Source organism: Dipodomys spectabilis, unplaced genomic scaffold (assembly GCF_019054845.1).
Source record: "Dipodomys spectabilis isolate Male_0828 unplaced genomic scaffold, ASM1905484v1 ptg000136l, whole genome shotgun sequence".
In the NCBI taxonomy this organism is placed as follows: domain Eukaryota; kingdom Metazoa; phylum Chordata; class Mammalia; order Rodentia; family Heteromyidae; genus Dipodomys; species Dipodomys spectabilis.
The window spans coordinates 12876407-12899551 of NW_024870813.1; the positions used below are offsets into that span (position 1 = coordinate 12876407).

General features: G+C 48.6%; 1 protein-coding gene across 1 annotated transcript in view; it reads right to left on the reverse strand.

Annotated features, from left to right (window-relative positions):
* Positions 1 to 1222: 1222 nt before the first annotated feature.
* The window catches only part of Chst3 (carbohydrate sulfotransferase 3), a 36775-nt gene continuing 14852 nt past the window's right edge, over positions 1223 to 23145 (reverse strand). The window contains exons 2-3 of the mRNA XM_042690343.1: positions 4287 to 4528; positions 1223 to 2548 (exon numbers count right to left, since the gene is read on the reverse strand). Coding sequence (XP_042546277.1) covers positions 1249 to 2548; positions 4287 to 4444 — 1458 coding nt within the window. The 5' untranslated portion in view covers positions 4445 to 4528 and the 3' untranslated portion in view covers positions 1223 to 1248. The remainder of the gene's footprint in view (positions 2549 to 4286; positions 4529 to 23145) is intronic.

Here is a 23145-nt window from a genome sequence, read left to right on the forward strand (position 1 = left end):
GGGCATACAGTCATGGGGAGCTATTCTGTGGAAATGATTGTGGAGTTGTGATTTATGTTTTCAAGGTGCTTTTCTATCTGTGGGGCATGAATTTTTGTTGCTATTGTTGGTTGTTGTATGTTTTGTTTTATGCAGGTCCTGGGGCTTGAACTCAGAGCCTTGGCCCTGTCCCTTAGCTTTTTCACTCAAGGCTAGTGTTCTACCACTTGAGCCACAGCTCCACTTCTGGCTTTTTGGTGGTTAATTGGAGATAAGTCTCTCAGACTTTTCTGCCCAAGGTGCGATCCTCAGATCTCAGCCTCCAGAGTAGCTAGGATTACAGAGAAGAGCCACAGGCACCTGGCACAGATATGGTTTTGTTTGTTTTGTGGTCCTGGGGATAAAAACCCGGGTCTTGAGCATGCTAGGCAAGAGCTCTACTACTAAGCCACATCTGTATATCTTTCTACACACGTGTGCTCTGTTCTACACTGGCAATATTCCTCAGCCACCGGTGCACTGTCAATTTATTAAAACATGAATCATTTTGTGCTGGTTGGAAAACAGCCATTGTCACCTACCCACTGGGTATCAAATGCCACCTCCTCACTCTGAGCTGCCCTATTCTCTCCCCAAGGACCTTCCCAGATTGCAGGGGCCTCTATATTACAGGGAGGAAACGAAAAGGTTAACACTGAATCTGGCAGGAGGTCTGCATGTCTGGTCTGGGCCTCCACCCCTTCGGGCTGTTAAATACTTGGACTCTGGCCCAGTTAGCCTTCAGACCTCCTTCCTGTGTATTTCATGTGTATTCCTGAGAGGGGAGAGAAGAGAGAGGGAGGGGGGGAGAGATAGAGAAAAAGAGAGAGGAAGAGGGAAGGAAGGAGAGAGATAGGGGGAGGAGGGAGGAAGGGAGGAAAGGAGGGAGAGAGAGACAAGAGAGAGAGGGAAAGGGAGAAGGAGACAGAGGGGAGGTGGGGGGAGGGCAGGAGGATTGCCAGTAGGCCTTGGTTTGCTGGGGCCTGCTTAGGAAACTGTAGCTCCTCTAGGGGATTGGGCACTGTCCTGATTTCAGAGGAGCCCCAGGGCCACAGCAGCGCTGGGGAAGCTGGCTGGATGGCTGGGGGCCTATGACTACAGGCATGGCACAGCTTCCCATTGCTCAATGCCGAAGCTGCATCTCACCAGCAGCCTGGGTGTGAGAAAGGCAGGCCCGGCCTTCCATTCGGGGTATGTGTGGGAGGGGGTGTCCATGGTGACCCAGGCCCTCTACGTGACCCAGAAGGTGCCCCGCTCCTCCAGAAGGCTGATGGAGCGGTTGGTGAGGGAGGCGGCATCCTTGGCCAGTTTGTAGCCAAAGAGGCGCATGGCGGGGCTGCAGGCGGCCTGCACCACCTGGGCCAGCTTGAAGGGCATGCTGAAGCGCCACTTCTCAAATTGCTCCGAGGAGTTCTTCTGCGTGGAATAGACGTCGCTGCTGTCGCGGGCCGCCTGGGTGTTCTTCTGGATCCAGTCCTCCACCTGCGGGGTCAGGGGGATGCCTGCGAAGCGGTACATCTCCCGCGCCTTCTGCAGAGGCCGGCGCGCCACGTCCTCGTAGCGCACCAGCATGTAGCGGCCGCGCAGCCAGGCGGGTTGCTGCAGTCCCAGCTCGGCGGACAGCCGGATGCTCTCACAGTTGCCCCGCAGCCGTTGCACCTCGTCTTCTCGCAGCCGATCATCCTGCCCGTCGGTGAGCCACTTCTTCCAGGTCTCATACTTGCCTGCAAAGGCCACTATGCGTGAGGCCAGCACGGCCCGGGGGTCACGCACCAGCTGGATGATGCGCAGGTCCAGCCTGGGGTCCTCGGCCAGAGGCTGCAGGAATTCCAGCTGTCGGATGCGCACAGCCTTGAGGGCCATGTGCTCCTTGCGGCGACACGCCTCGGCGGCCAGCGTGACATTCAGGGGCCCGCAGCGCCGGTTCTTGCAGTGATACTTCTCGAAGACCTTCTTGACGAAGGGTGTGCACACGGGGTCCTCGCACAGGGACCGGCTGGAGCCCCGGCGGAACATAAACTGGGTCAGGTGGTCCTCGGGCAGGGGGCTGATGAAGTGCTCCAGCACGTACAGGTCGCACAGGAACAGCTGTTTGAGCACATCGCGGTACACCAGCGCCGAGCCCGCCGCGCTGGCACCGCCCGGCTCGAAGGACACCGTGCGTTCGATGTGCCACAGCGGCTCGAAGAGGTAGAAAATGTTGCCCTGCTGATTGAAGAACTCGCCCACGAATGAGGAGCCCGTGCGGGTGGAGGCCATGAGGAGCACGTGGCGCCGATTCCCAGCCCTGGCAGACGGGGACCGCTCCTCCTCCTCCTCTTCCTCTTCTTTCTCCCCTGTGGCCTCCTCTTCGCCTGGCTCCACACCCAGCTGCAGGCTGAGGTTGTGCAGGCGGCTCCGCAGCTGGGCGAAGGCGGAATCCAGCTCGCTCAGTGACAGCAGGGATGCGTTCTCAGCCAAGGTCAGGGCTGGGTCGGTGCTGTTGGCATCTGCCAGGGCTTGGGGGATCTGCTTCAGTGTGTTCGCAACCCTGTGGAGGACCAAAAAGAGACCAGTACTGATTGGAGGACCATCAAAGCAAAGTCTTCCGGGCTGATCACTCAGAGGCTGCCCTAGCTGGTTCTCCCTGGAAGCTGACTGCGGCTGGGGTTTGAGTGCAAGCAGTTGATTTGGGACCCTGACAGCAGGAAGGATAGGGTATGAAGGTAGGCAGGGAGGAAAAGTAATCCATAAGGGCAGCTATTAAGGAGCAGGTCACCTCCGTGGTCACAAGAGGCTCAGGCTCACTAGGGAACCCAGAGACACATGCTCCTTGATACTTCTGGCTTGCCAGTGTGCAGGTGTAAGATGAGCCTTTGTAGCACATATGGAATACCAACAGAACTACTCCTCAGCTGGGGCCTTAACCTACCAACCTTGGTTGAGGCTTCCAGGCAGGGTTTGTGCCTGGGAAGACAAATCTAAGAAAACTTTCGTGCCAGGCACTGTTGGCTCATGCCTGTGATCCTAGCTAGTCAGGAGGCTAAGATCTGAGAATCGCAGTTCAAAACCAGCCTAGGCAGGAAAGTCCATAAGACTCTTATCTCCAGTTACTCACCAGAAAACTAAAAGTGGAGCTGTGGCTCAAAGTGGTAGGGCGCGACCCTTGAGTGAAAAAGCTCAGGGACAGCACTTAGGCCCTGAGTTCAAGCCCCATGATTGACAAAAAAAAAAAAAGCCAACCTGGGCAGACAAATCTAAGAGACTCTTATCTTCAGTTAACCAGCAAAAAGTTGGAAGTGGAGATGTGACTCAAGTAATAGAGAATCAGCCTTCAAGGAGTGGGGGGGGGGGGGGACACAGAATGGAAGACCCTGAGAAGAAACAGAAAAGGAGGAAACAAAACAAAACACTTTATCTAGCAGGCTCACTACATGATGTATGTTGCCAACTCAAAAGGTGTGTGGACATTCCTAGAGTAGCCCAAGGGATATTCCCTAAGCTGAGCAATACACAACCTGGGTAGCTGCCCCTGGCCTCACTCACCAGAGACTCTCTTCCATGGCCTTCCCTTCCCTAGGGCTCCCCCTCACTCATGACATCCAGATATGTAATAGGAGCTGCCATAAAGCCAGAAAGTAATGAAATGATTCACAGTCACAGTCAGCAAATACTAGTCATCAACTAAGGACTAGGCTCTGGGTTAAATGTTTTGGTTTTATTTTTATATAATTATTTTCTCATTTAATCATTCCGACAAGGCTGGTCACAGACATCTGTCACATGTTACAGAAGAGGAACCAAAGACTCAGGAAAGTGATGTCTCTTGCCTAAGTTTTCCTAGCAGAGAGGTGCCACTGAGACTGCCTGAGACTGGAGCTAGAGTCTCACTACTGGAGACATGAGAGGTGTAAGGAACACTGGCTTGAGACACAGGAGGGACGTGGTATCCAAGTGTTGAAAGGATGTACTTGCTGGTCGACAGAGATGTCTGCAGTCACTTTTCTTTTTTGGGGGGGTGGGAGATGTCAGTCATGGGACTTGAACTCGGGGCCTGGGTGCTGTCCTTGAGCTCTTTTGCTTAAGACTAGCACTCTACCACTTTGAGTCACACATCACTTCTGATTTTCTGGTAGTTAATTGGAGGTAAGAGTCTCATGGACTTTCCTTCCCAGGCTGGCTTTGAACCACGATCCTTACATCTCAGCCTTCAGAGTAGCGAGGATTACAGGCGTGCATCACCAGCATCCAGCTTGCAGTCTCATCTGTTCCCCCAGAGGGAGACTCACCTCGATATGATTTTATTTTCCTTTTCAATGAAGACAAAAACTATCACCACAAATGCCAAAAACAGAGCATATTTGCTCCTCATCCTCAGACCGTGCAGGAAGTCCCGGCAGTCCTGGGGCAAAGCGAAACTTTTCTCCATGGGGAAAGAGGGAGTCATGGGGCTCTTTGGGCCACGGGCACTCAGCTTAGGGGCATCACTCAGGATCTTGCTTGTGGTCTTCAGGTGGGAGACACCCTTGTCCTGTGGAGAGACAGGCAGTCAGGGCACCCTTGTCTGTGGATGGAGAACACTGAGATGCCCCCTAGACTTCTGAAGATCTAAGCCAACTCTAGTAGTCAGATTCACAGACCCATCTCAAGACAGACTGTGCCTCCAGAAACTTGAAGCCAGTCAGTCAGTCTGTCTATCTGTCTGTCTCTGTCTAGTACTGGGGTTAGAACTCAGAACTTGAAACTATGCAGGTGCTCTACTACTTGAGTAACACTGCCAGTCCTGGAAGTCTCCTTAATATGTCAATACACCTGTTCATCCACTCATTTCCCTTGGTCTCTTCCCTATCTCAGTCATGTACCACACAGGTTATTTAGGTGAGAGATTGACTATAAGTCATGGTGGAATGGCTGCTACATCCCCTAGCACGCACCAGGTCCTGGGTTCAATTCCCAGCACTGCTAAAGGGGAAAAATAAAAGAAGACAAGTGAAGTAACTGATACACATCAATCATCCAGGTTTGTGTAAGTACAAGCTAAATGATGAATTTGCTTTGCAACCACTCAGAATGCATTCTTAATTTAATTCCACATGAGTACATGTGGGAAAGAATGTTCCTTGAAGCACTTATCTATAAATAATGAAAGACTACAACAGCCTCAATAAAAATTGATGGGAGGTTGGGCACTGATGGCTCATGCCTATAATCCTAGCTACTTAGGACTCAGATTCTGAGGAGGTCAGTTTAAAGCCAGCCTCGGCAAGAAAGCCCATGAGACTCTTATCTCCAATTAACTACAAAAAATCTGGAAAGTGGAGCTGTGACTCAAGTTGTAGAGTGTTAGTCTTGAGTGAAAATACTAAGAGACAGCACTCAGGCCCCAAGTTCGAGTCCTGGTACTGGCACACAAAAAAATAAATTAATTAAATAAAATAAATGTTGGGTTCCATTTCTTCCTTGAGTGTCTACCATGCTGTGTCATCCTTATGTAAGTGGGTTACCCTGTCTGGACCTCAGCTTCTTCCCTTGGAATATGAAAAGGTCAGCCCCCTACTGCATGAGGTTGTTGTGAAGGAGCTCATATGGTGCTTAGTAAGTGCTCGTTAGGTAGCAGAGTGGGGACAAGGCAGTAATGGGGTTGGGAGAGTGGCCCAGCTACCTTTTTCCATCTGACTAGCATTTTGCTAAGATCTGAAAGTTCATTGCTTCAGTGACAAGCTCTGGAAACTTCTCTTCCCCTCTCTTGTAGGCCTTTCTATTTTTGAGTTGCTATACAGTCTCCTCACCCTAGAACAACGCAGGTTTCCTACGATCCTTCCCAGTATTGCCCTAAAAGGAAGAGAAGCCAAGCATGAGGCAGGCTAGCTGGCCTGCTGCTTTGCTTGGGGTGCTCAAGGAGCAGGTAGCCACTCAGCAGAGGGAAGTTTGATTCTTCCAGGAGGATGCATGCAAACCCCAGAGCCAGGAGGTGGGAAAGGGACACAGTGCTGAGTTCTTCCACAAGGCCATGAGGGAGGCAGGGCCAGATTGGGGTTACAGGCCTGCAGGAGGCCTTCTGTAGGAAGTGGATGGTCGCATCTGGCACTGAACCTCTGTACCCCTTCCCCAGTGCCCAGCTAGTCCTGCCTCTCTCTCCTGGTTTGAAAAGACCAAGGCCACACCCAGACCCTCATACTTGATGGCTCTCACACCCTAGGGCTCCCAGAAACAACATGACAGTCCCTCTGCCTGAGTGCCTGTGGAGGTCATACTTGCAGGGTGCCTAAGCCAGTGGTAAAGACTGCCAGACTACATGCCTGCTGGTACAATGGGAAGTAAGGCAGCTCCCTTGGCCCAGCTGGGCCAGCAAGGTGCATGATGGGGGAAAACACCAGCGGCAGAAGAGAAGGCAAGTGTTGAGGGCTAAGTTCTTCCACAGCAGCGGCCATCTGGAGTGTGTGTGCTGTGAGCCAGGCCCTGGCAGATGCTGGCAGTCATTCAGGGAGCAGTGCCCAGCTCAGCCCTCTAAGGGCCAGCAAGGCTCTGACATGTTCTCACTCACCACCTAGAACTCTCATGTGTTTCTCCCTTTTCCCTTCTTATGCTGGTGTTGGGGCTTGAACTCAGTGCCAGAGCACTATCCCTTAGCTTTTTCTCTGAAGGCTGGTGTTCTACCACTTCAGCCACAGCTCTACTTCTGCCTTTTTGCTGGTTCATTAGAGATAAGAGGCTCACAGGCTTTCTTCCATTGGCTGGCTTTAAACTGTGATTCTCAGCGGCTGAGGCCTCCTGAGTAGCTAGGATTACAGGTTTGAGCCTCCGGTGCCAGGCTTCTCATATGGTTAAAGGCACTGTCTTCTCTTCATTTTCTAGTGCCTCCTGCCTGGCATGGCTCTCCATCTAGCTTGGCCCTCCCTCTCCTGTGTAATGTCATCACTTGGGGCCATATTACCCACTTGCTCCCTTCCATTTGGGATCTTGTGTAAGTCCCTCTTCTGTCAGTCTGTTCCCTAGGCAAGTGGCAGCCCTTACCCCACCCCTCCCCATGCCATCTCACACAGCTTTCCTTGCCCTGTGTCGGTCCAGCTTCATCCTTCCATTCAATCTCCACCTACCTTCCTCTCTCCACTCTTCCTACCTCAACACACATCACCTACAAGCACCTGATCACAACTTACTGGCAGCCAGCTCCTCAGCCATATGGAAGCTTCTGGAATGCATAGCCTGTATCTATAGTGCAGCTCTTACTGATGAGACCCCCTAGAGCATGTCTCAGAGCAGAACCCAAACCCTGCAAGGCCCTCAGGATTGGAGCCTGTTACCTCTCCCTCTTTGTCGTCACTCCAGCCCCTTGCTCACCCTTAGCCCTGTTCACTTATTATATCTTGGGCCGACCAGTTACTCTCCACCTGGGGGTTCTACGCAGCCAGTCCCTCAACAGGAATCTCTAAAACTTCTATGACTGGCTTCTAACATGCAGGACTCAGCTTGTATCCCTTCCTCCAGATTCTTCCCTGACCACGGGTCTAATATTGACCCCATCCATCAGGTTCCCTCTCTCTCCCTTCTGCTCTATTTCTGGATGGAAACTTTCATACTGGCCTCTTCATTCAATGAAATGAACTTTCTGTACCAACAGCATGACTGCCTGCTCTTCCTAGTGACCTGAATGCTTCCCACACACAGAATAGGTATCCATAAGTTCTTATTTAATGAATGAGGGAATGTGAGTGAATGAAGGAATGGGTGAGCAAATGAATGAGTGAATGAATGGATGGATGAGTAAATGAATGAGTGAATGAATAAACATGGTGAATAAATGGATAAGTGATGCTTTTCCTGTAGTACTTGTACAGCCCAGTACTAGACATCCAATCACTCTAGGTTGATAAAACAGTCATTCCCATAGGCGAATGAATTGTGTGTACACTTGGTGAGCCTACATGCTGGTGTATGCTGTAGGCATATATTAAGAGCATTGCTGCCAGTGCCAGTGGCTCACACTTGTAATCCTAGCTACTCAGGAGTCTGAGATCTGAGGATCATAGTTAGAAGCCAGGCTGGGCAGAAAGGTTCATGGGACTCTTATCTCCAATCAACTACTCAGAAAAAGCTGGAGGTGGCTCTGTGGCTCCAGTGGTAGAGCGCTAGACTAGAACATAGGCTCAGGGAAAGTGCCCAGGCCCTGAGTTCAAGCCTCAGGACTAGCAAAGAAAAAAAAAAAAAGTGGGCTGGGAAGATGGCTCAGTGGTAGAGTGCTTGCCTTGCATGTATCAGGCCCTGGGTTCGATTCCTCAGCACCACATAAGCAGAAAAAGCTGGAAGTGGTGCTGTGACTCAAGTGATAGAGCACTAGCCTTGAGCTGAGTGCCCAGGCCCAGAGTTCAGGCCCCACAACCCACAAAAATAAAATAAAACAAAAGAGCATTGCTGTGGATGCATACAGTGAGTGAATACTAAGGGCAAAATTCACATACTTCAGTCTCTGGAATTCACACGTTCATCTGGTGACTGCAGTTCAAGCTTCACAGCTACACACCAAGAGAGGATGGAAAACTGCCCGAGGCAGAGGCAGTAGGAAGGAGGTACACTGGGAGTTCTACCGAGCAGGGCTCAGCTTCCCTTCCTCCCTGCTCCCTCTCCCTGAGGGGGTCTTTCTGCTCAGGCCTCCCTCCATGACTTGGCAAGGGACCACAGTTGAGAAGGTTTTCTTCTTGGATGGGGTCCAGCCAGGCCCTTCCAATGAGGCCCCAAATAGACTGCAGCCAGGCCCTGCCTCCCCCTTGGGAAAGTGGGGTCCCAGCAAGGCAGCTGGGAAGGACCTCTGATAAGAGACTGCGCCTTGCCAAACATTGCATCAGGCAACAAAACTCCACTCCTCTCTACACGGGCTGAGTGCTCAGAGGGGCCAGGGCGCAGCTGTTGCAGGTTGGTGCACACAGACTTTCCCAAGCGGGGGAGGGAAGGCTGCACAGAAAGAGGGACGGAGGGCAAGAGAAGGGGGAGAGAAGGATCTGTGGGCAGAAGTGGCAACATCATACCCACCCCAGAAAGTTCTGAGCCCATCCATGGAGGCTGGAGACCCACGGCCCCAGCACTTGGGAGGGTTTTTTTTGGTTTGTGTTTTTGTTTTTTGGTGTGAATCCCTCGATTGTGGCCCAGGAAAGAAATCGAGTGAAGAAAGCCCCCAGACCACCAGCTGATCAGATAGTGAGTGGCCTGTTTCAAATGAGAAGGGCCTGTCCATCCAGTGGCCTGCTCAGGGTAGGCCCAAGGGTGCGGAGAGATGCGGGGGAAGGACATGCCCCTGCCCCTCCCCCTTACTTCTGATAGGATTGAGAAGTAGAGGTAACCTGGCCAAGGCTGGCTCACTGGGAGCACCATGGTAAGCTAGTTCTGCCCCACCAGACTGTATCTCAGTCCCATCATCCATTTGTTGCTCTGGACTTCACCCCTCATGGGTCTATGGACATCCACTGACACTCAGGTGACACACACCTTTGCTTTTGCTTCTGCTGCCTCTGTCTTGGCTGAGGTGAGAGAGTGGCCCATTGAGTAACAGGAAGAAGAGAAGGAACAAAGGAACAGGAAGTTAAGGGAGGCCTGGCTGATGCTGCTCCAACATCCCAGCATCCCAGCATCCTGGGGTTCTAGCTTTCTCTCCCAAGAATGAACAGATCTCTAACTTATTCAACCTCAGCTAAAACAGACACAGTAGAAGCAGCTAACGTCACCGCCTAAGTGAAGTAGATACCCGTACACCCATGAGGAAAGAGGACCAGAGCCACGGGTGGATGGTAGGGCTGACAGCCAGCAGGAAGGGAACAGAGTAACTGCCACAGGATGTGCCTTGGCTATCCCTCAGGCCACAGAGAACAGAGAGCACTTCCTATACCTCTCACACTCCACCTGAGGCCCGGCTTCCTGTCCTTGCCCAGCCAGGGGCTGCCTGGAGGTAATGTGCAGGATTCATATTCATAGACAGGGGGCTTAGTGAGGAATCTGCTGTCAATAAGAATTGATGTTGAGGGCTGGAAGGTGGCTCAGTGCTAGAATGCTTGCCTTGCATGCTTGAGGCCCTGGGCTCCATTCCTCAGCACCACATAAGCAGAAAAAAAAAAGCCAGAAGTGGCGCTTGACTCAAGTGGTAGAGCGCTAGCCTTGAGCTGAAGAGCTGAGGGACAGTGCCCAGGCCCAGAGTTCAGACCCCACAACCGGACCCCCCCCCAAAAAAAAAAGAATTGATGTTGAGGGCTGAGAAGGTGGCTCAGTGGTAGAGTGCTTGCCTTGCATGCATGAGGCCCTGGGTTCCATTCCTCAGCACCACATAAACAGAAAAAAAAAAAAAAGCCAGAAGTGGCACTGTGGCTCAAGTGGTAGAGCGCTAGCCTTGAGCTGAAGAGCTGAGGGACAGCGCCCAGGCCCAGAGCTCAGGCCCCACGACCCGACCCCCCCCCCCCCCAAAAAAAGAATTGATGTTGATTGTGAAGATTAACAGGTATTTGTGACTTTAGCTAAGATAACTATGCCACAGTATTGTGAAATTTATGTAGTCACTTAATCTCAATAAAGATATATTTGGAAAACATTGATGTTGACACAGTCATGATTCAGGACTCAACTCTGGAAAGCCAATCTATGAAAAGCAACGTTGTCTCACAAGAGGTAATGGGATACCACAAAGGGGTTCAAAAAGCTTTTTATTTTATACCCTTTTGTGTTGTTTGAATTTTTGATAACTATGCACTTAAACCAGTTTTAAACTGGTTTCAAACTTTATTTGACTCATCTCCAATTAACCACTAGAAAACTGGATATGGCGCTGTAGCTCAAAGTGGTAGAGCACTAGCCTTGAGCAAAAAAGCTCAGGGACAGTGCCCAGGCCCCGAGTTTCAGCCCCAAGACCAACCCAGCAGCCCCAAACAGACAAAAAAAAAGATGATATAACTGAGAGCAGTGGTGCATGCCTGTACTCTCAGCTACTCAGGTGGCTGAGTTTCAGTTTGGTTAGATGAAAGATGAAAGGCTGAGTTTCAGTTCTGTGAGATGAAAAATGAAAGTTCTGGAAGGTGGTAATGGCTGCACAACAACATGAATGTATTTAATACCACTGAACTAAGCCTACTTAAAATGCTTTTTTAAAGTGGTAGACTGCTAGCCTTGAGTACAAAGAGGTTCAGGGACAGCCGAGGCCCTGAGTTCAAGTTCCAGGACCAGAAAAAAGGATTTTTTTTTTTACAGTATTAGGGCCTTGGTAACTCAGGGCCTATGCTTACTGCACAAGCACTCCACCACTGAGCCATGCCTCCAACCCTTTTTTTTTTTTGTAGGTCGTGGGGCTTGAACTCTGAGCCTGGGTGCTGTCTCTGCACTCTTGAGTTCAAGGCAAGCACTCTATCTCTTGAGCCACAGCATCACTTCCGGTTTTGTAATGGTTTATTGGAGATCAGAGTCTCACGGACTTTTCTGCCCAGGCTGGCTCTGAACCGTGCTCCTCAGATCTCAGTCTCCTGAGTAACTAGGATGACAGGTGTGAGCCACGAGCACCTGGCTTCTAATTCTTTTTTTGCAATGGTTATTTTGAAATAGGATCTTCCCTCCTGCCTACATGCATGCCTTAATCACACAACCTGTCTATTTGAGGCTTCTCACCATAACTAGGATATCAGGTGTGTCCCATTTTGTCAAGCTCTTGGTGAAGTAGGAGGTTTCAAAATTTTTTTCTATCCAGGCTGGTTTTGAACCCCGATTCTCACAGTCTCAGCTTCCCAAGTAGCTAGGATTATAGGCATGAACCACTAATGCTCCACTTAAAATGGAAGGGTCTCTGATTCTTGCCTCAAATGGTGGTCTTATTCTCTGCCCCCACAGTCCTTCGCATAGGGGTAACACATGGTAGGGTTCAATAAGTAGCTGAATGAGTAGACTTATGTGCTGTCCTGAAGGGTCAGTGGCTGCTTTTGTAGGTTGGTTGATGCTAGCACAGGATTGAGCACAGATAAGATGCTGACAGGAGAATGTCAGTGTAATGTCACTACCCCCCAAAATGCTCATGTTAAGATGCTACATGACAACAGGCAAACAGGACATAACAGTAGCTATAATGCAGTCCGTGAATGAGGGAAGTGGCCCCCAGTAGGAGTTCCTGGTCCTGCTTTCTCGTGTGTGTGTGTGTATGTGTGTGTGTGTGTGTGTGTGTGTATGTGTGTGTATTGGTGCCAGAGCCTAACACTCTTGCTTAGCTTTTTTCACTCAAGGCTGGCACTCTATTACTTGAGCCACACCTCTACTTCTGGCCTTTTGCTGGTTCATGGGAAATAAGAATCATTAGCCTGGCTTTGAACTAGGATGCTCAGATCTCAGCTTCCTCATTACAGATGTGAGCCACCAGTGCCCTGCATAGACCTGCTTTTACAGAAGCAGTGGACAGTGATTTGCACAGTGATGGTGAGTGTTGGATGGGGGTGGGGATGTTAATTCCCCTTAAAACACCAAAAAAGTGCAAATGATAGAAACTGGCCTGACCTTCAGCTGCAAATATCCCTCACACAGAGCCCCCACCTGGTCATCTACTGGATGGCACTGGGCTATGGACATCTTATCCTGCCCCTCGTCTTTTTTTTTCTTTTTTTTGGTTGTGGGGCCTGAACTCTGGGCCTGGGCAATGTCCCTCAACTCTTCAGCTCAAGGCTATCGCCCTACCACTTGAGCCACAGCACTACTTCCGGTTTTTTTCTGTTTATGTGGTGCTGAGGAATAGAACCCAGGGCCTTATGCATGTGAGGCAAGCACTCTACCACTGAGCCAACTTCCCAACCCCTGCCCCTCATCTTGACACTGCACTGCAATGGCCCTGAACTGTTCTGAACAGCAGCCTGTGGGTCCTAGGTAGGAGGTCCTGATTCAGTCAGAGTCTGAGCTGTCAAGCTGAGAACAAACTAAATGCCAGTGGTTTGGTCCCTACTACACAATCATGGTGTTAATGGTGACTCAGACCTCACCCAACACAGCTCAGCTGTCCCAGGCTTCCTTGTGCCAGGGCTAGTGGTGCTTAGCTGAACGCTTGAGACCAGAGGTGTTTTGGAATATTTGTCTATATACATAGTGAGAGATCTTAGAGATAGGACCCACATCTAAAAACAAAGTTAGGAAGTGCTCCCTCAATTATACTCCCAGTCCAATATGCAATATTCTTTTTAACAACTCTGTGTGTGGAACGAATTTTCATGGTGTTGAATTTTTTACTTGTGCCAGAGTGGTATTCCAAAAGCTTCAGATTTTTGGAGCATTTCAGATTTCAGGTTTGGGGATCAGGGATGATTCATTTGTATCTTCCTTCAATATACAAGTCTGAAGAGAGGAATGCTTCTTTCTAGAGGATTCAAGAAAAACCTGTCTTATACACCATCCCATCCATCATGAGAAAACAGGCTGTTAGCCTAAGGCTGCAGAATGTCAGGACTGGGAAGGGCTTGGAATTTCTACCTGTCTACTTTCCTTCATTTTCATTTCTACAAACTCAGGCTCAGAGAGGGGAAGTTCTTGCTCCAAGTTTAGACTGGATGGTAACAAAACCTGAACTACAACCTAACTCTCTTACCCCCTTAGTGATATCCCTGACCAATTTATCACCCTGACTCTTATGCTTCAGCCGGAAAGAGATGAAAAATCCAAAGTACACATTCAACCACTGAGCATTCCTGTGCCTGGAACAGACATCACTAATCAATCTCCATCCTCCTTTCAGCTGAGACTGGATCAGACCACACAAGCCTTCTCCAATAGAATAGGCATGGGAAACAAAACCCATTTACCCTCCCTGCCATAAAGGATCTCCTCTGTAGATAACAAAACACCTCATCATCTTTTTTTTTTTTCTTCAGAATTCCACCATGTGACATCATGCCACAATGCCAGCCCCAATTCCAACTTCTCTTATTTCCTTCCATAAACTGCCCACCAATCACACATACCTTGAAGGTACAAGGCATCTTGCCTTCAAGTCCTCAGCCAATAAGTCCTTTTATAAAAGCAAACACCACGGTCACATTAACGTTAAAGATAGTTAAGGCTTTTCGGTTTGCAAACATTTTGCTTTTAGAAAAGAACAGCAGGAAGTGGTGCTGTGGCTCAAGTGGTAGAGTGCTAGCCTTGAGCTGAAGAGCTGAGGGACAGCGCCCAGGCCCAGAGTTCAAGTCTCATGACCGACAAAAAAAAAAAAAAAAAAAGGAAGGAAGGAAGGAAGGGAAAAAAAAGAATAACAATGGATACCAGGCTCTCTTCATCCCTTCTCCACCTTGGTCTCTTGCTTGCCTTGTGCTTTTCTGAGCAGGAGAGGAGGTGGAGACCAGTCAGCCTAGGAACTGGCAGAGAAAACTGCTACCGATCCATTCCATACCACAGTTGGCAAAGATCTTGACATAGCTAATTTTATATTATTACTCATGTGCCTTTATATGTTATCATAAATAACAGCCAACGTTTTTGTAAAATTTGTGGGCTTTCCTACAAAAGGTTTTGGGACTTGGGGGGAAATTTGGGTCAGGTCACTGGGGTGTGCCTTGAGTGTGAACATAACCTGCTATGGGTATTACAGCAGAGAACAGTGTGCAGCCATTACTGAGGACAGCACAGGCATGCAGATGGGAGCCGGATGTGAGGCCATTTACCTATGGATTCAACTGGCAAACAGCAAGCTATTCTAGAATGATACAGTGCTGGTGAAGTTCTGGGGGACCAAGTGGGAGAGCTCATCAGATGCCCTTGTGTTCCTCTAACATGGCCCTGTCTCTTTTGTGGTTGAGTTGAGGCCATGTGACTAGCTCTGGTCAGTGGGATGTGGGTGAAAGTGATGGGTGTAAGTCACTTCAAAGCCTAGTCCTTAAAATGATTCCAGACATTCTTCTGGGGCTTTCTTCCTTGCTGAGCACATGTTCCAACTGCTGAGTTCAATATGGGAGGAGCTGAATACAGGATGCTGCTGGGAGAGTCACCCAATCGACACCAGATGTGATGCAAGAGAAATGTTAGGCTTGGCTATGTTAAGCCATTGAGATTTGAGGTCTAATTGTTTCCGCAGCAAAGCCTGTCATGTTCTGACTGGTACATAAGATTCTCCTATAAGCTGATGGAGGGTTTCCTTTTTTGAAGGACAATTTTGCATCACGATTTTCCTACTACAATGACTATTATTGCTACTTTACTTTTTGAGTCAAGGTCTCACTATATAACTCAGGCTTGTCTCAAACTCCATAATTTTAAACATGCATACTTTACTATAGTCTGAAGTTTGTGTCCCTTCAAAATTTTAAGTCCTTAATGTGTTGGTACTAAGAGGCAGGGCCCTAACTGTGGTCACTGCTATTTGGCAGGCAGAAGAAAAGGATCACAAATTCAAGGTCAGCCTGAACAAAGCTAGTGAGGCCTTAGCTTCAAAACAGAAGGGTTGGAGGCATGGCTCAAGTGACAGAGCACTTCCATAACAAGTATGAGACCCTGGGTTTAATGCCTAGCACTGAAGAAAAAGAAAAGAAAAGTCCTGGAGAAGTGACTAGAGCGTGAGGGTGAAGCCCTCGTGAAAGATTATTTGTAGAGGAGGCCTGGGGCAGCTCGTTCAGACCTTCCATCTTGTGAAGATGTGGCATGAAGGCATCCTTCGCAGAGAATGGCCTTCCCACCACTGAATCTGCTGGCACCTTGATTTGAGACTCTACAGCTTCCAGAACAGTACACAATAAGTGCCTATCATTTCTAAATCTCCCAGTCTATAGTAGTGTGTGCCAACAGCCCCAACAAACTAAGATACCCTTTATTTAGCAATGCCACATCTAGGTATTAATCTTGTAGATGTACTTGCACAGATAATGAACAAGACATACAACAGGAAACAGTATATAACTGCAAGATTGATCATAATCTTGACACATGTAAATAGGCTCACCAAAAAAAAATTAGATCAATGGTAGATTCTTTTATCATTACAATACTTTGTAATGATTAAAAAGAAAGAGGCTGTATGGGTAGATAGGAGATGCCCTTCAAGATACCAATGGTGAAACTGGCGAGGGTCAGAGCCTTGGTGGCTCACCACCAACTGTATGAAAAATGAGTGACCCACAGATATTGGCTCAAACTTAAGGTATCACAAGTTGACAAAAACCGTTGGGTGAACTGAGTGGGGGGAGAGGGGGGCTGAGAACTGGAACCCATTCTAATTTAGCATCTTCTATTGTTTCAGCGTATTAGTGTGTTTACTTATTACCTCTTTCAACATAAAAGGAAGTGGCTATAAAGCAAAAAAAAATTAATAATGCAGGGAGTTGTTTCCCAGTCCATTGTGTTGCACACCCCCCTGAGGTGCCCTTGTATTTCTGTCTGGGTCATGCTCATTATTGCAAAATTTTGTACTCCTTTGTGAATTTTGGAGCTCTTGTTAAGTTTATTGATTAACAACCATTTAATCAGAAAGGAGTGCACGTATGTATAAATGTAGGGGTGCCTAATGGAAGCCCTGAAAACTGGAGCAGAAGATGGCTGGCTTTCAAAAAGGGTACACGTACAGTTTTTTTTTTCTTTTTTCCCCCTCTTTTGTGATCTTGCTTGCAAAACAAACAAACAAACAAAAACCCTCCATTATAGGATTTCTGAGGAAACTAGGTAGGAAAGAAAATTCCCAACACTAAAGCCTAGTATTCCTGCTTACGCTAATTACTGATCTTCCTATGGAGATTTGAGGCCTTCCTGCTCCTAGAGGATGGCCAAGTTAGCTGCAGGATAGAGAGGAGAATTTCCTGTGCTCCCTGTTTTCTTCCAATTTTGCTTTGAAGTATTTTCTGTCTTTAATGGTGAGGACACACTGTACCTTTTGGAAGGGCCTACATCCCAAAGCTTCCCCTGAAGCTCCAGGTAAGAGTCCAGCTGATGGCCAGATAGGATATAACTGCTGTTATACAAAGAGGAATCCTATCCCAGCCTCTTTTTCTTCTTACTCAAGTTCTACCCACCATCCCATCCCCCACCCAGGATCTGTGGGGGAATAAGAGGGAGGAGCTTCAGAGGTCTACTGCTGTCAGTCATTGGGCCTGATCAACAGCCACACAGTGATCCATCTATACCCAGTTAGTGATATGGTGTCTGAGGGTGGAGATGGCAGTCCTGGTGGTCACATGTCTAACTGCTCTCAGCACTGGACAGAGGACGTTGGACTTGGAATCAGACTTCAACTGGGTCCCCCAGACCTTCCCCTTATTCTCTGGTGACACTGAACAAGGCATGGAGCGTCACTGAGCCTTGTTTGGCCCCACAGGGTTACCAAGATCATGGCTAAAGTATTTGAGGCTCTGAGAAAAGAGAAGACTGCAAACCAGTGAGTCATTATTGCTGGTGTAAACAGATGCCAACTAAGGCCTATTCATGCCATGGGCACCATTAGGCATCTCTCCCAGCTGGCCAGCAAGCTGTTTCAGGGAAAGGATACTAGCTGACTCTTGGTTTTCTACAGAACCAGACTGATCAACCCTCGACTGCCCTGGCACTGCTTCTGGTCAAAGACTACTATTCTAGCCCTAGAACACATCACCCAACATGCAAGGTCTTAAGCCCATACACAACTAGACACATGCACACCCCTAGCCAAGCAACTTAAAGCTTCTATTGTAAGGGAGCAAGTCAATTTCAACTCCCAGCCAAGGTTGATCGATTGGAAGGCCTAAAGTGCTATATTTGGTGGATCCCACTGGGAAAAGGGTGCTCAGATTACTTAGTAATACCTGCCACAGGTGGGAAGGAAAGTAGCACTGTAGTTGTGTAGTTTCAGGGTCTGCTCTGAATCTGCAGTTTTCAATCTTGATAGCATGTAAGCATTAACCAGCGAACCTTAAACATCCCTGAGGCCTGGATCCTCCCTCCAAAGATGATGACTGTATTGGTCTGGGCATAGTTGGGGCATCAGAATGGGGAAGGTGGCTTAGTGCCTAGCATGCATGAAGCCCTGGGTTCCATTCCTCAGTACCACATAAACAGAAAAAGACAGAAGGGGCTCTGTGGCTCAAGTGGTAGTATAATCTTGAGCAGAAGTTCAGGCACAGTGACAGGCCCTGAGTTCAAGCCCAAGCTCACCTAGATAGCATAGATTGAGAGCTGCTATTTGAAGCACTCAACCTCATTACCCCAGGGCATCTCAGCATTTGGCACATCAACACATCAGCAAGGCCAAGCTGACAGAGGGTGCGAGATCTCCTGTTGTCCAGGCATGGATGCCAGGAAAATGGGGTCCTTGCTTGAATCAGGATACAAGTGTTCAAAGAGCTTGAGATCAATCCACTTAAAACCAGCTCCCTAGCTGGGTATAGTGGTGCATAGTTCCAACTATTCAGAAAGCTGGGGAAGACAGATCATCCAATCCCAGGAGTTGGATGCCAGCATGGGCAACCTAGTGGGACCCTGCCTCAAAACAAATATAAATAAATAACAATAAATGAAATAAGCTATCCTGTACCATGAACTACTCAGCAATATAGAAGAGACATTAAGGTTGGTAGTCCTGGTGGGTCATCCTTGTAATCTCAGCTACCTAGAAAACTAACTAAAATTGCCTTCACCTCTATCTTACAAATAGACACTTGTGATTCTACTTAGGATTGCCCAGACAATCAGGAATAGTCTCTCATCTCTAAATCCTAAATTGCATCTTCAAAGTCCCCTCTGCCATGTAAGGTGAGGTGTCCCTGAGATAAATGGGCATAAACATATGGACATCTTTAGGGGCTACATCTCAGCCTCCCACAAGCTCTTGCTTCATTACTTGGTGGGTATAAATGAAAATTTAGCACAGTGTCTGTTAGGAGGTCAGGGGTATGTATTTAATCCCAGCTAGTGCTAAGATTCACTTTGTGTCCTAAAGATTCATTCTACAGAGAGGCCCACACACGGGAACTTTTCCGTGCCATGGTGGGGTGTGTGGGATGTTGTGTAAAAAAAAAGAAAAAAAAAGCACTGTGGGGCTGGGAAGGTGGCTCAGTGGTAGAGTGCTTGCCTCGCATGCATGAGGCCCTGGATTCCATTCCTCAGCGCCACATACACAAAAATAGCCGGAAGTGGGTGCTGTAGCTCAAGTGGTAGAGTGCTAGCCTTGAGCTGAAGAGCTGAGGGACAGTGCCCAGGCTGAGAGTTCAAGCTCCATGACCCGGGGGTGGGGGGGGGGGTGGGGGGGGGAAGCACTGAATTCATATTAGCAGTTACTCTCATTATTTCCCATAGCTATTTAGCTGCAAACCTCATGCCCAAGCGTTTGCTCAATGTGCACTTGTTGAGTTGGGCTGAACTGGCCCCTGGGATGGGTGGAAGGGCTGAAAGGAGTGGGGGCTGCAGTATCAGCACCTCAAGAATGAGGAAGAAAAAGGTTCTGTGGGCTGACAAAGGCTGAGGCCTCCAAGTTAACCTCACACCCAGAAACCAGAAACGGCTGCAGGGGGCTGAAGTCTTTTCTCCTCCTCACAGTCCAATGGAGGGGCCTAGAATCTACTCATCAAGGGGCCATTGTTACTGGAACAGAGGGGCTCTGTGCCCATCAACGCCCTCCTCCCTGCTCCCAGCTGAGCAGGCTTCTGGAGAGCTGCAGGCTAGTGAGGGGCCAAGGAGGATTAGAGGTGGGGGCTGAGAGCCCCCAGGATGGGGAAGCAGAGGCAGTTGATACAGGCCAGTCTCTGAGATCCACAGGCAGCAATGCAGGAAAGGGGGCATCTGGGAGCCAGCGACAGCCAGTGAACCCCACCAGACCCCAGCCAGAGCCAGAAAGACTGTCTTCCCCATGGGGCAGGCATGCCTGACCTCCATTCTCCCCCTTAGAAAAACAGCAAGGTGAAATAGCTTGGTAAATGGCGCCTTTCATTGCCGTTAGAACAGTGTTTGCAGCGGCTTGGGAGGGTTTTATGTTCTGTGGGTTTGGGATTTGAGAGGCAGGTAATTCAACCAGGACTAAGCATAAATGTCCTTTTGCTTAGCAGGCCTTTTCTGCATGCAGCACTTCGCATGAATACTGTGAGCCAGATTTTAGGAGAGTGGTGTTAAAAGTCTCAGAACAGTACTTGGCCAGCAGTCTCAAAATTCTCTGAGCTCTCCCATTCTTGTGCTAGCTGTCGCCCATTCTCATCTGTTTGGCAAAGCAAATGCCTTGATGGACTTTGGAAGGAGGGCATGCTTCCTTAAAAATGAATCTAAGCTGGGCTTAGACTGGTAGCTCACACCTGCAATCCTAGCTACTTGGGAGACTGAGATCTGAGAGTTGTGGTTCAAAGTCAGGTCAGGTAGGAAAGTCTGAGAGACTTTTATCTCCAATTAACTAGCAAAAAAAGCCAGACAGAGATGTGGCTCAAATGGTAGAGTGCCAGCCTTAAGTGAAAAAGCCAAGTTGAGTATGCCAGGCCCTGAGTTCAAGCTCCAGTACCAGCATAAAACCAAACAACCACAATCCCTAAGTGGGGTCCCCAGGCAAGCAACACCAGCTTCACCTGGGAACTTGGTAAACATATAAATCCTCAGGCCACCCCAGATCCAACACACAAATTCTCATGCCACCTGTGGGCAGGGACCCAACAAGCTGCTTTGGTGAGCTCTATGGTCTAATGAGCACTAAAGATTGAAAACCACTGTGATCAAGAGACTTCCTCCTGCACCCTTTCCCTCCCCCCCTGAAATGTTTTGCAACCAATTCGATAGGTCAGGCAATAGAACAGCATTGTGTAGACTAGAAAATATTACAGTGCCTCATGTGTAATAAGGATAAATGTGGGGTTCATAAAACTTGTTTCAGTTGTATGTGTATCTATGGTTCTGGTCAAAACCAGTGTTTTTGAGCTCAATGTACTCATTGAGATTGGGCCTCTGAATGGTTCTGCACAGCCCACTGGCACCATGTATCCTCATAGTATATACTAGAGAAGGCTGGCTTTCAGGATAGAGAGCTCTTTACCAGACTGGCCTAAAGTTAAATTGTGTGTGTTCAGCCGAGTGCAGTAGCACAGGCCTGTAATAGCAGCACTTGGGAAACTGAGGCAGCAGGATGGTGATTTTGAGACCAGCCTGAACTATATAGCAAGTTCCAGGACAGTTTCAGCTCCACAGCAAGACTCTGAATACATAATAAATAAAACAAACACAAAACCCTGTACTTTCCCCACATGCACAAACCTTTCGTGTCTGTAATCCTAGCTACTTAAAGCCAGCTCAGGTGGAAAAGTTGGTGAAACTCTTATTGCCAATTAACCAACACAAAGCTGGAAATGGATGTGTGGTTCAAGTGGTAGAGTACCAGCCTGACGTGAAAAAGCTAAGGGTGATTATGAGGCAACTTTCTGTCTATTCCACCACACACCCTGTGTATATGTGTCTAGTCAGGTGTTCACAAATAGGCAAACAAAATAAAAATCCAGTTCCATCTACAGGGGAGATTCGGGGAATCTGTTGTCTCTAACCATTGTATTTGAATTTTGTAGCTATCATTACTTTGAAACAATAAATCACTGCTTTAACAACATTCAAAGTTGAGGGTCCATGTGGGCATAGAGTTGCAAACCAGGGAAGAGTGTTCCCCAAAAAAGGGCAGGCAGCCATTAGCCCAGGGTGAGTGCTACCCAATTTCCACCCAGCCCTTAAGGCTGAGCCCAAAGCCCACATGTCCAACCTTGATCCCACCCCATGGCCACATTCCACCCCCAGAGGACTAAAGCTAATCCCTCTCCCCCACAGCTGTCACCTGGTGAGACACACCGTTCCATATCAGCATTTAAGCTGGCCAGGTCCTTCTCACAGCTCTCCCCTGAATTATGTGGATGACAAACAGATTCAGAGGGGCTGGAAATGTGGTTTAGTGGTAGAGTGCTTGTTTAGCCTACATGAAGCCTTGTTGATTCCACATACACAGAAAAAGCCAGAAGTGGCATTGTGGCTTAAGTGATAAGTGCTAGCCTTGAGCAAAATAAGCCCAGGCCCTGAGTTCAAGCCCCAGGACTTGCAAAAAAGAAAGAAAGAAAGAAAGAAAGGAAGGGAGGAAGGAAAGAAAGTAAGAAAAGAAAAAATAAACAGGTTCAGATAAGCTAAGTGCCTGCACAAGGTCACCCAGCTGGAGATTCAAGGCCAAACCACAAAGGACAGAGCCTCCTGATGGTGCTATGCCTTTCTTGACTTGGGTCACCACTCTAGTGACACCATTCTTACCACTTTTACCTCATCTTAGATGTAACTCGAACTCATTACTGAGTAAGAAAGGGTGAAAAGAAGGAAGGAAGGACGTATAGAGGCCAGGAGGCAAAGGGCGGAAGTGAATATGTGCTTTGACACTAAGCCCCAAGGTCAGACATGGAGAGGCAGCTTGCAGCCTGCGGAAGGGTCCATACATTACTCTATGCCTTGAATTCTCTTGATTTTGGTCCAAGCTGTGCTAGGCAGAGGGCTCTCAGAGGACACAGAAATGAAGAACAGCTGTCCACTGATATTGGAAAAGCCCTACGGACTGCTCCTGGGCATCCATATCCTATGCTTGAAATCCTAGCTACTCAGAAGGCTGAGATCTGGAGGTTCAAGGTTCAAAGTCAGCTTGGGAGGAGGGGTGACTTATGAAACTCCAGTTCCAATTAACTAGCACAAAGCCAAGTTGAAGGTTGGAGACATGGCTTCAGTGGCAGAGTGCCAGTCAAGCAAGCAAAGCCAAGTGAGACTGCAAGACCCTGAGTTCAAACCTAGTGTGTGAGGTCAAGGAAGGTATTAGGCAAGCCTTGCACACAGGACTAGAAGGCTGTGTGTGAGCTCAGGGATAAAAGGTGTGGCTGTTCTGTTTGTTTGTTTATTTGTTTTGGGTCTGGTCGTGGGGCCTGAACTCTGGGCCTGGATGCTGTCCCTCAGCTCTTCAGCTCAAGGCTAGTGCTCTACCACTGTGGCTGTTCTGTGTACCAGTCTTGTTATTAGAGGAGCTGTGGGCACAGAGTGGTCACTCCAAGGAGGAAGCGAGCTGATGGTTAGGCTGAGCCCCAGGCACCTTGAGGGGAAACTTGGCAGTTTTGGGCTCCCATCTTGTGGTTGAAGCTGAAGTGTGTGGAATTTCCCTCTGGCTGGGGCCACTTTCTAATCTATGGCCAGACACCTGGGTGACTTCCCTGCTTCCTTTCTCCTTCA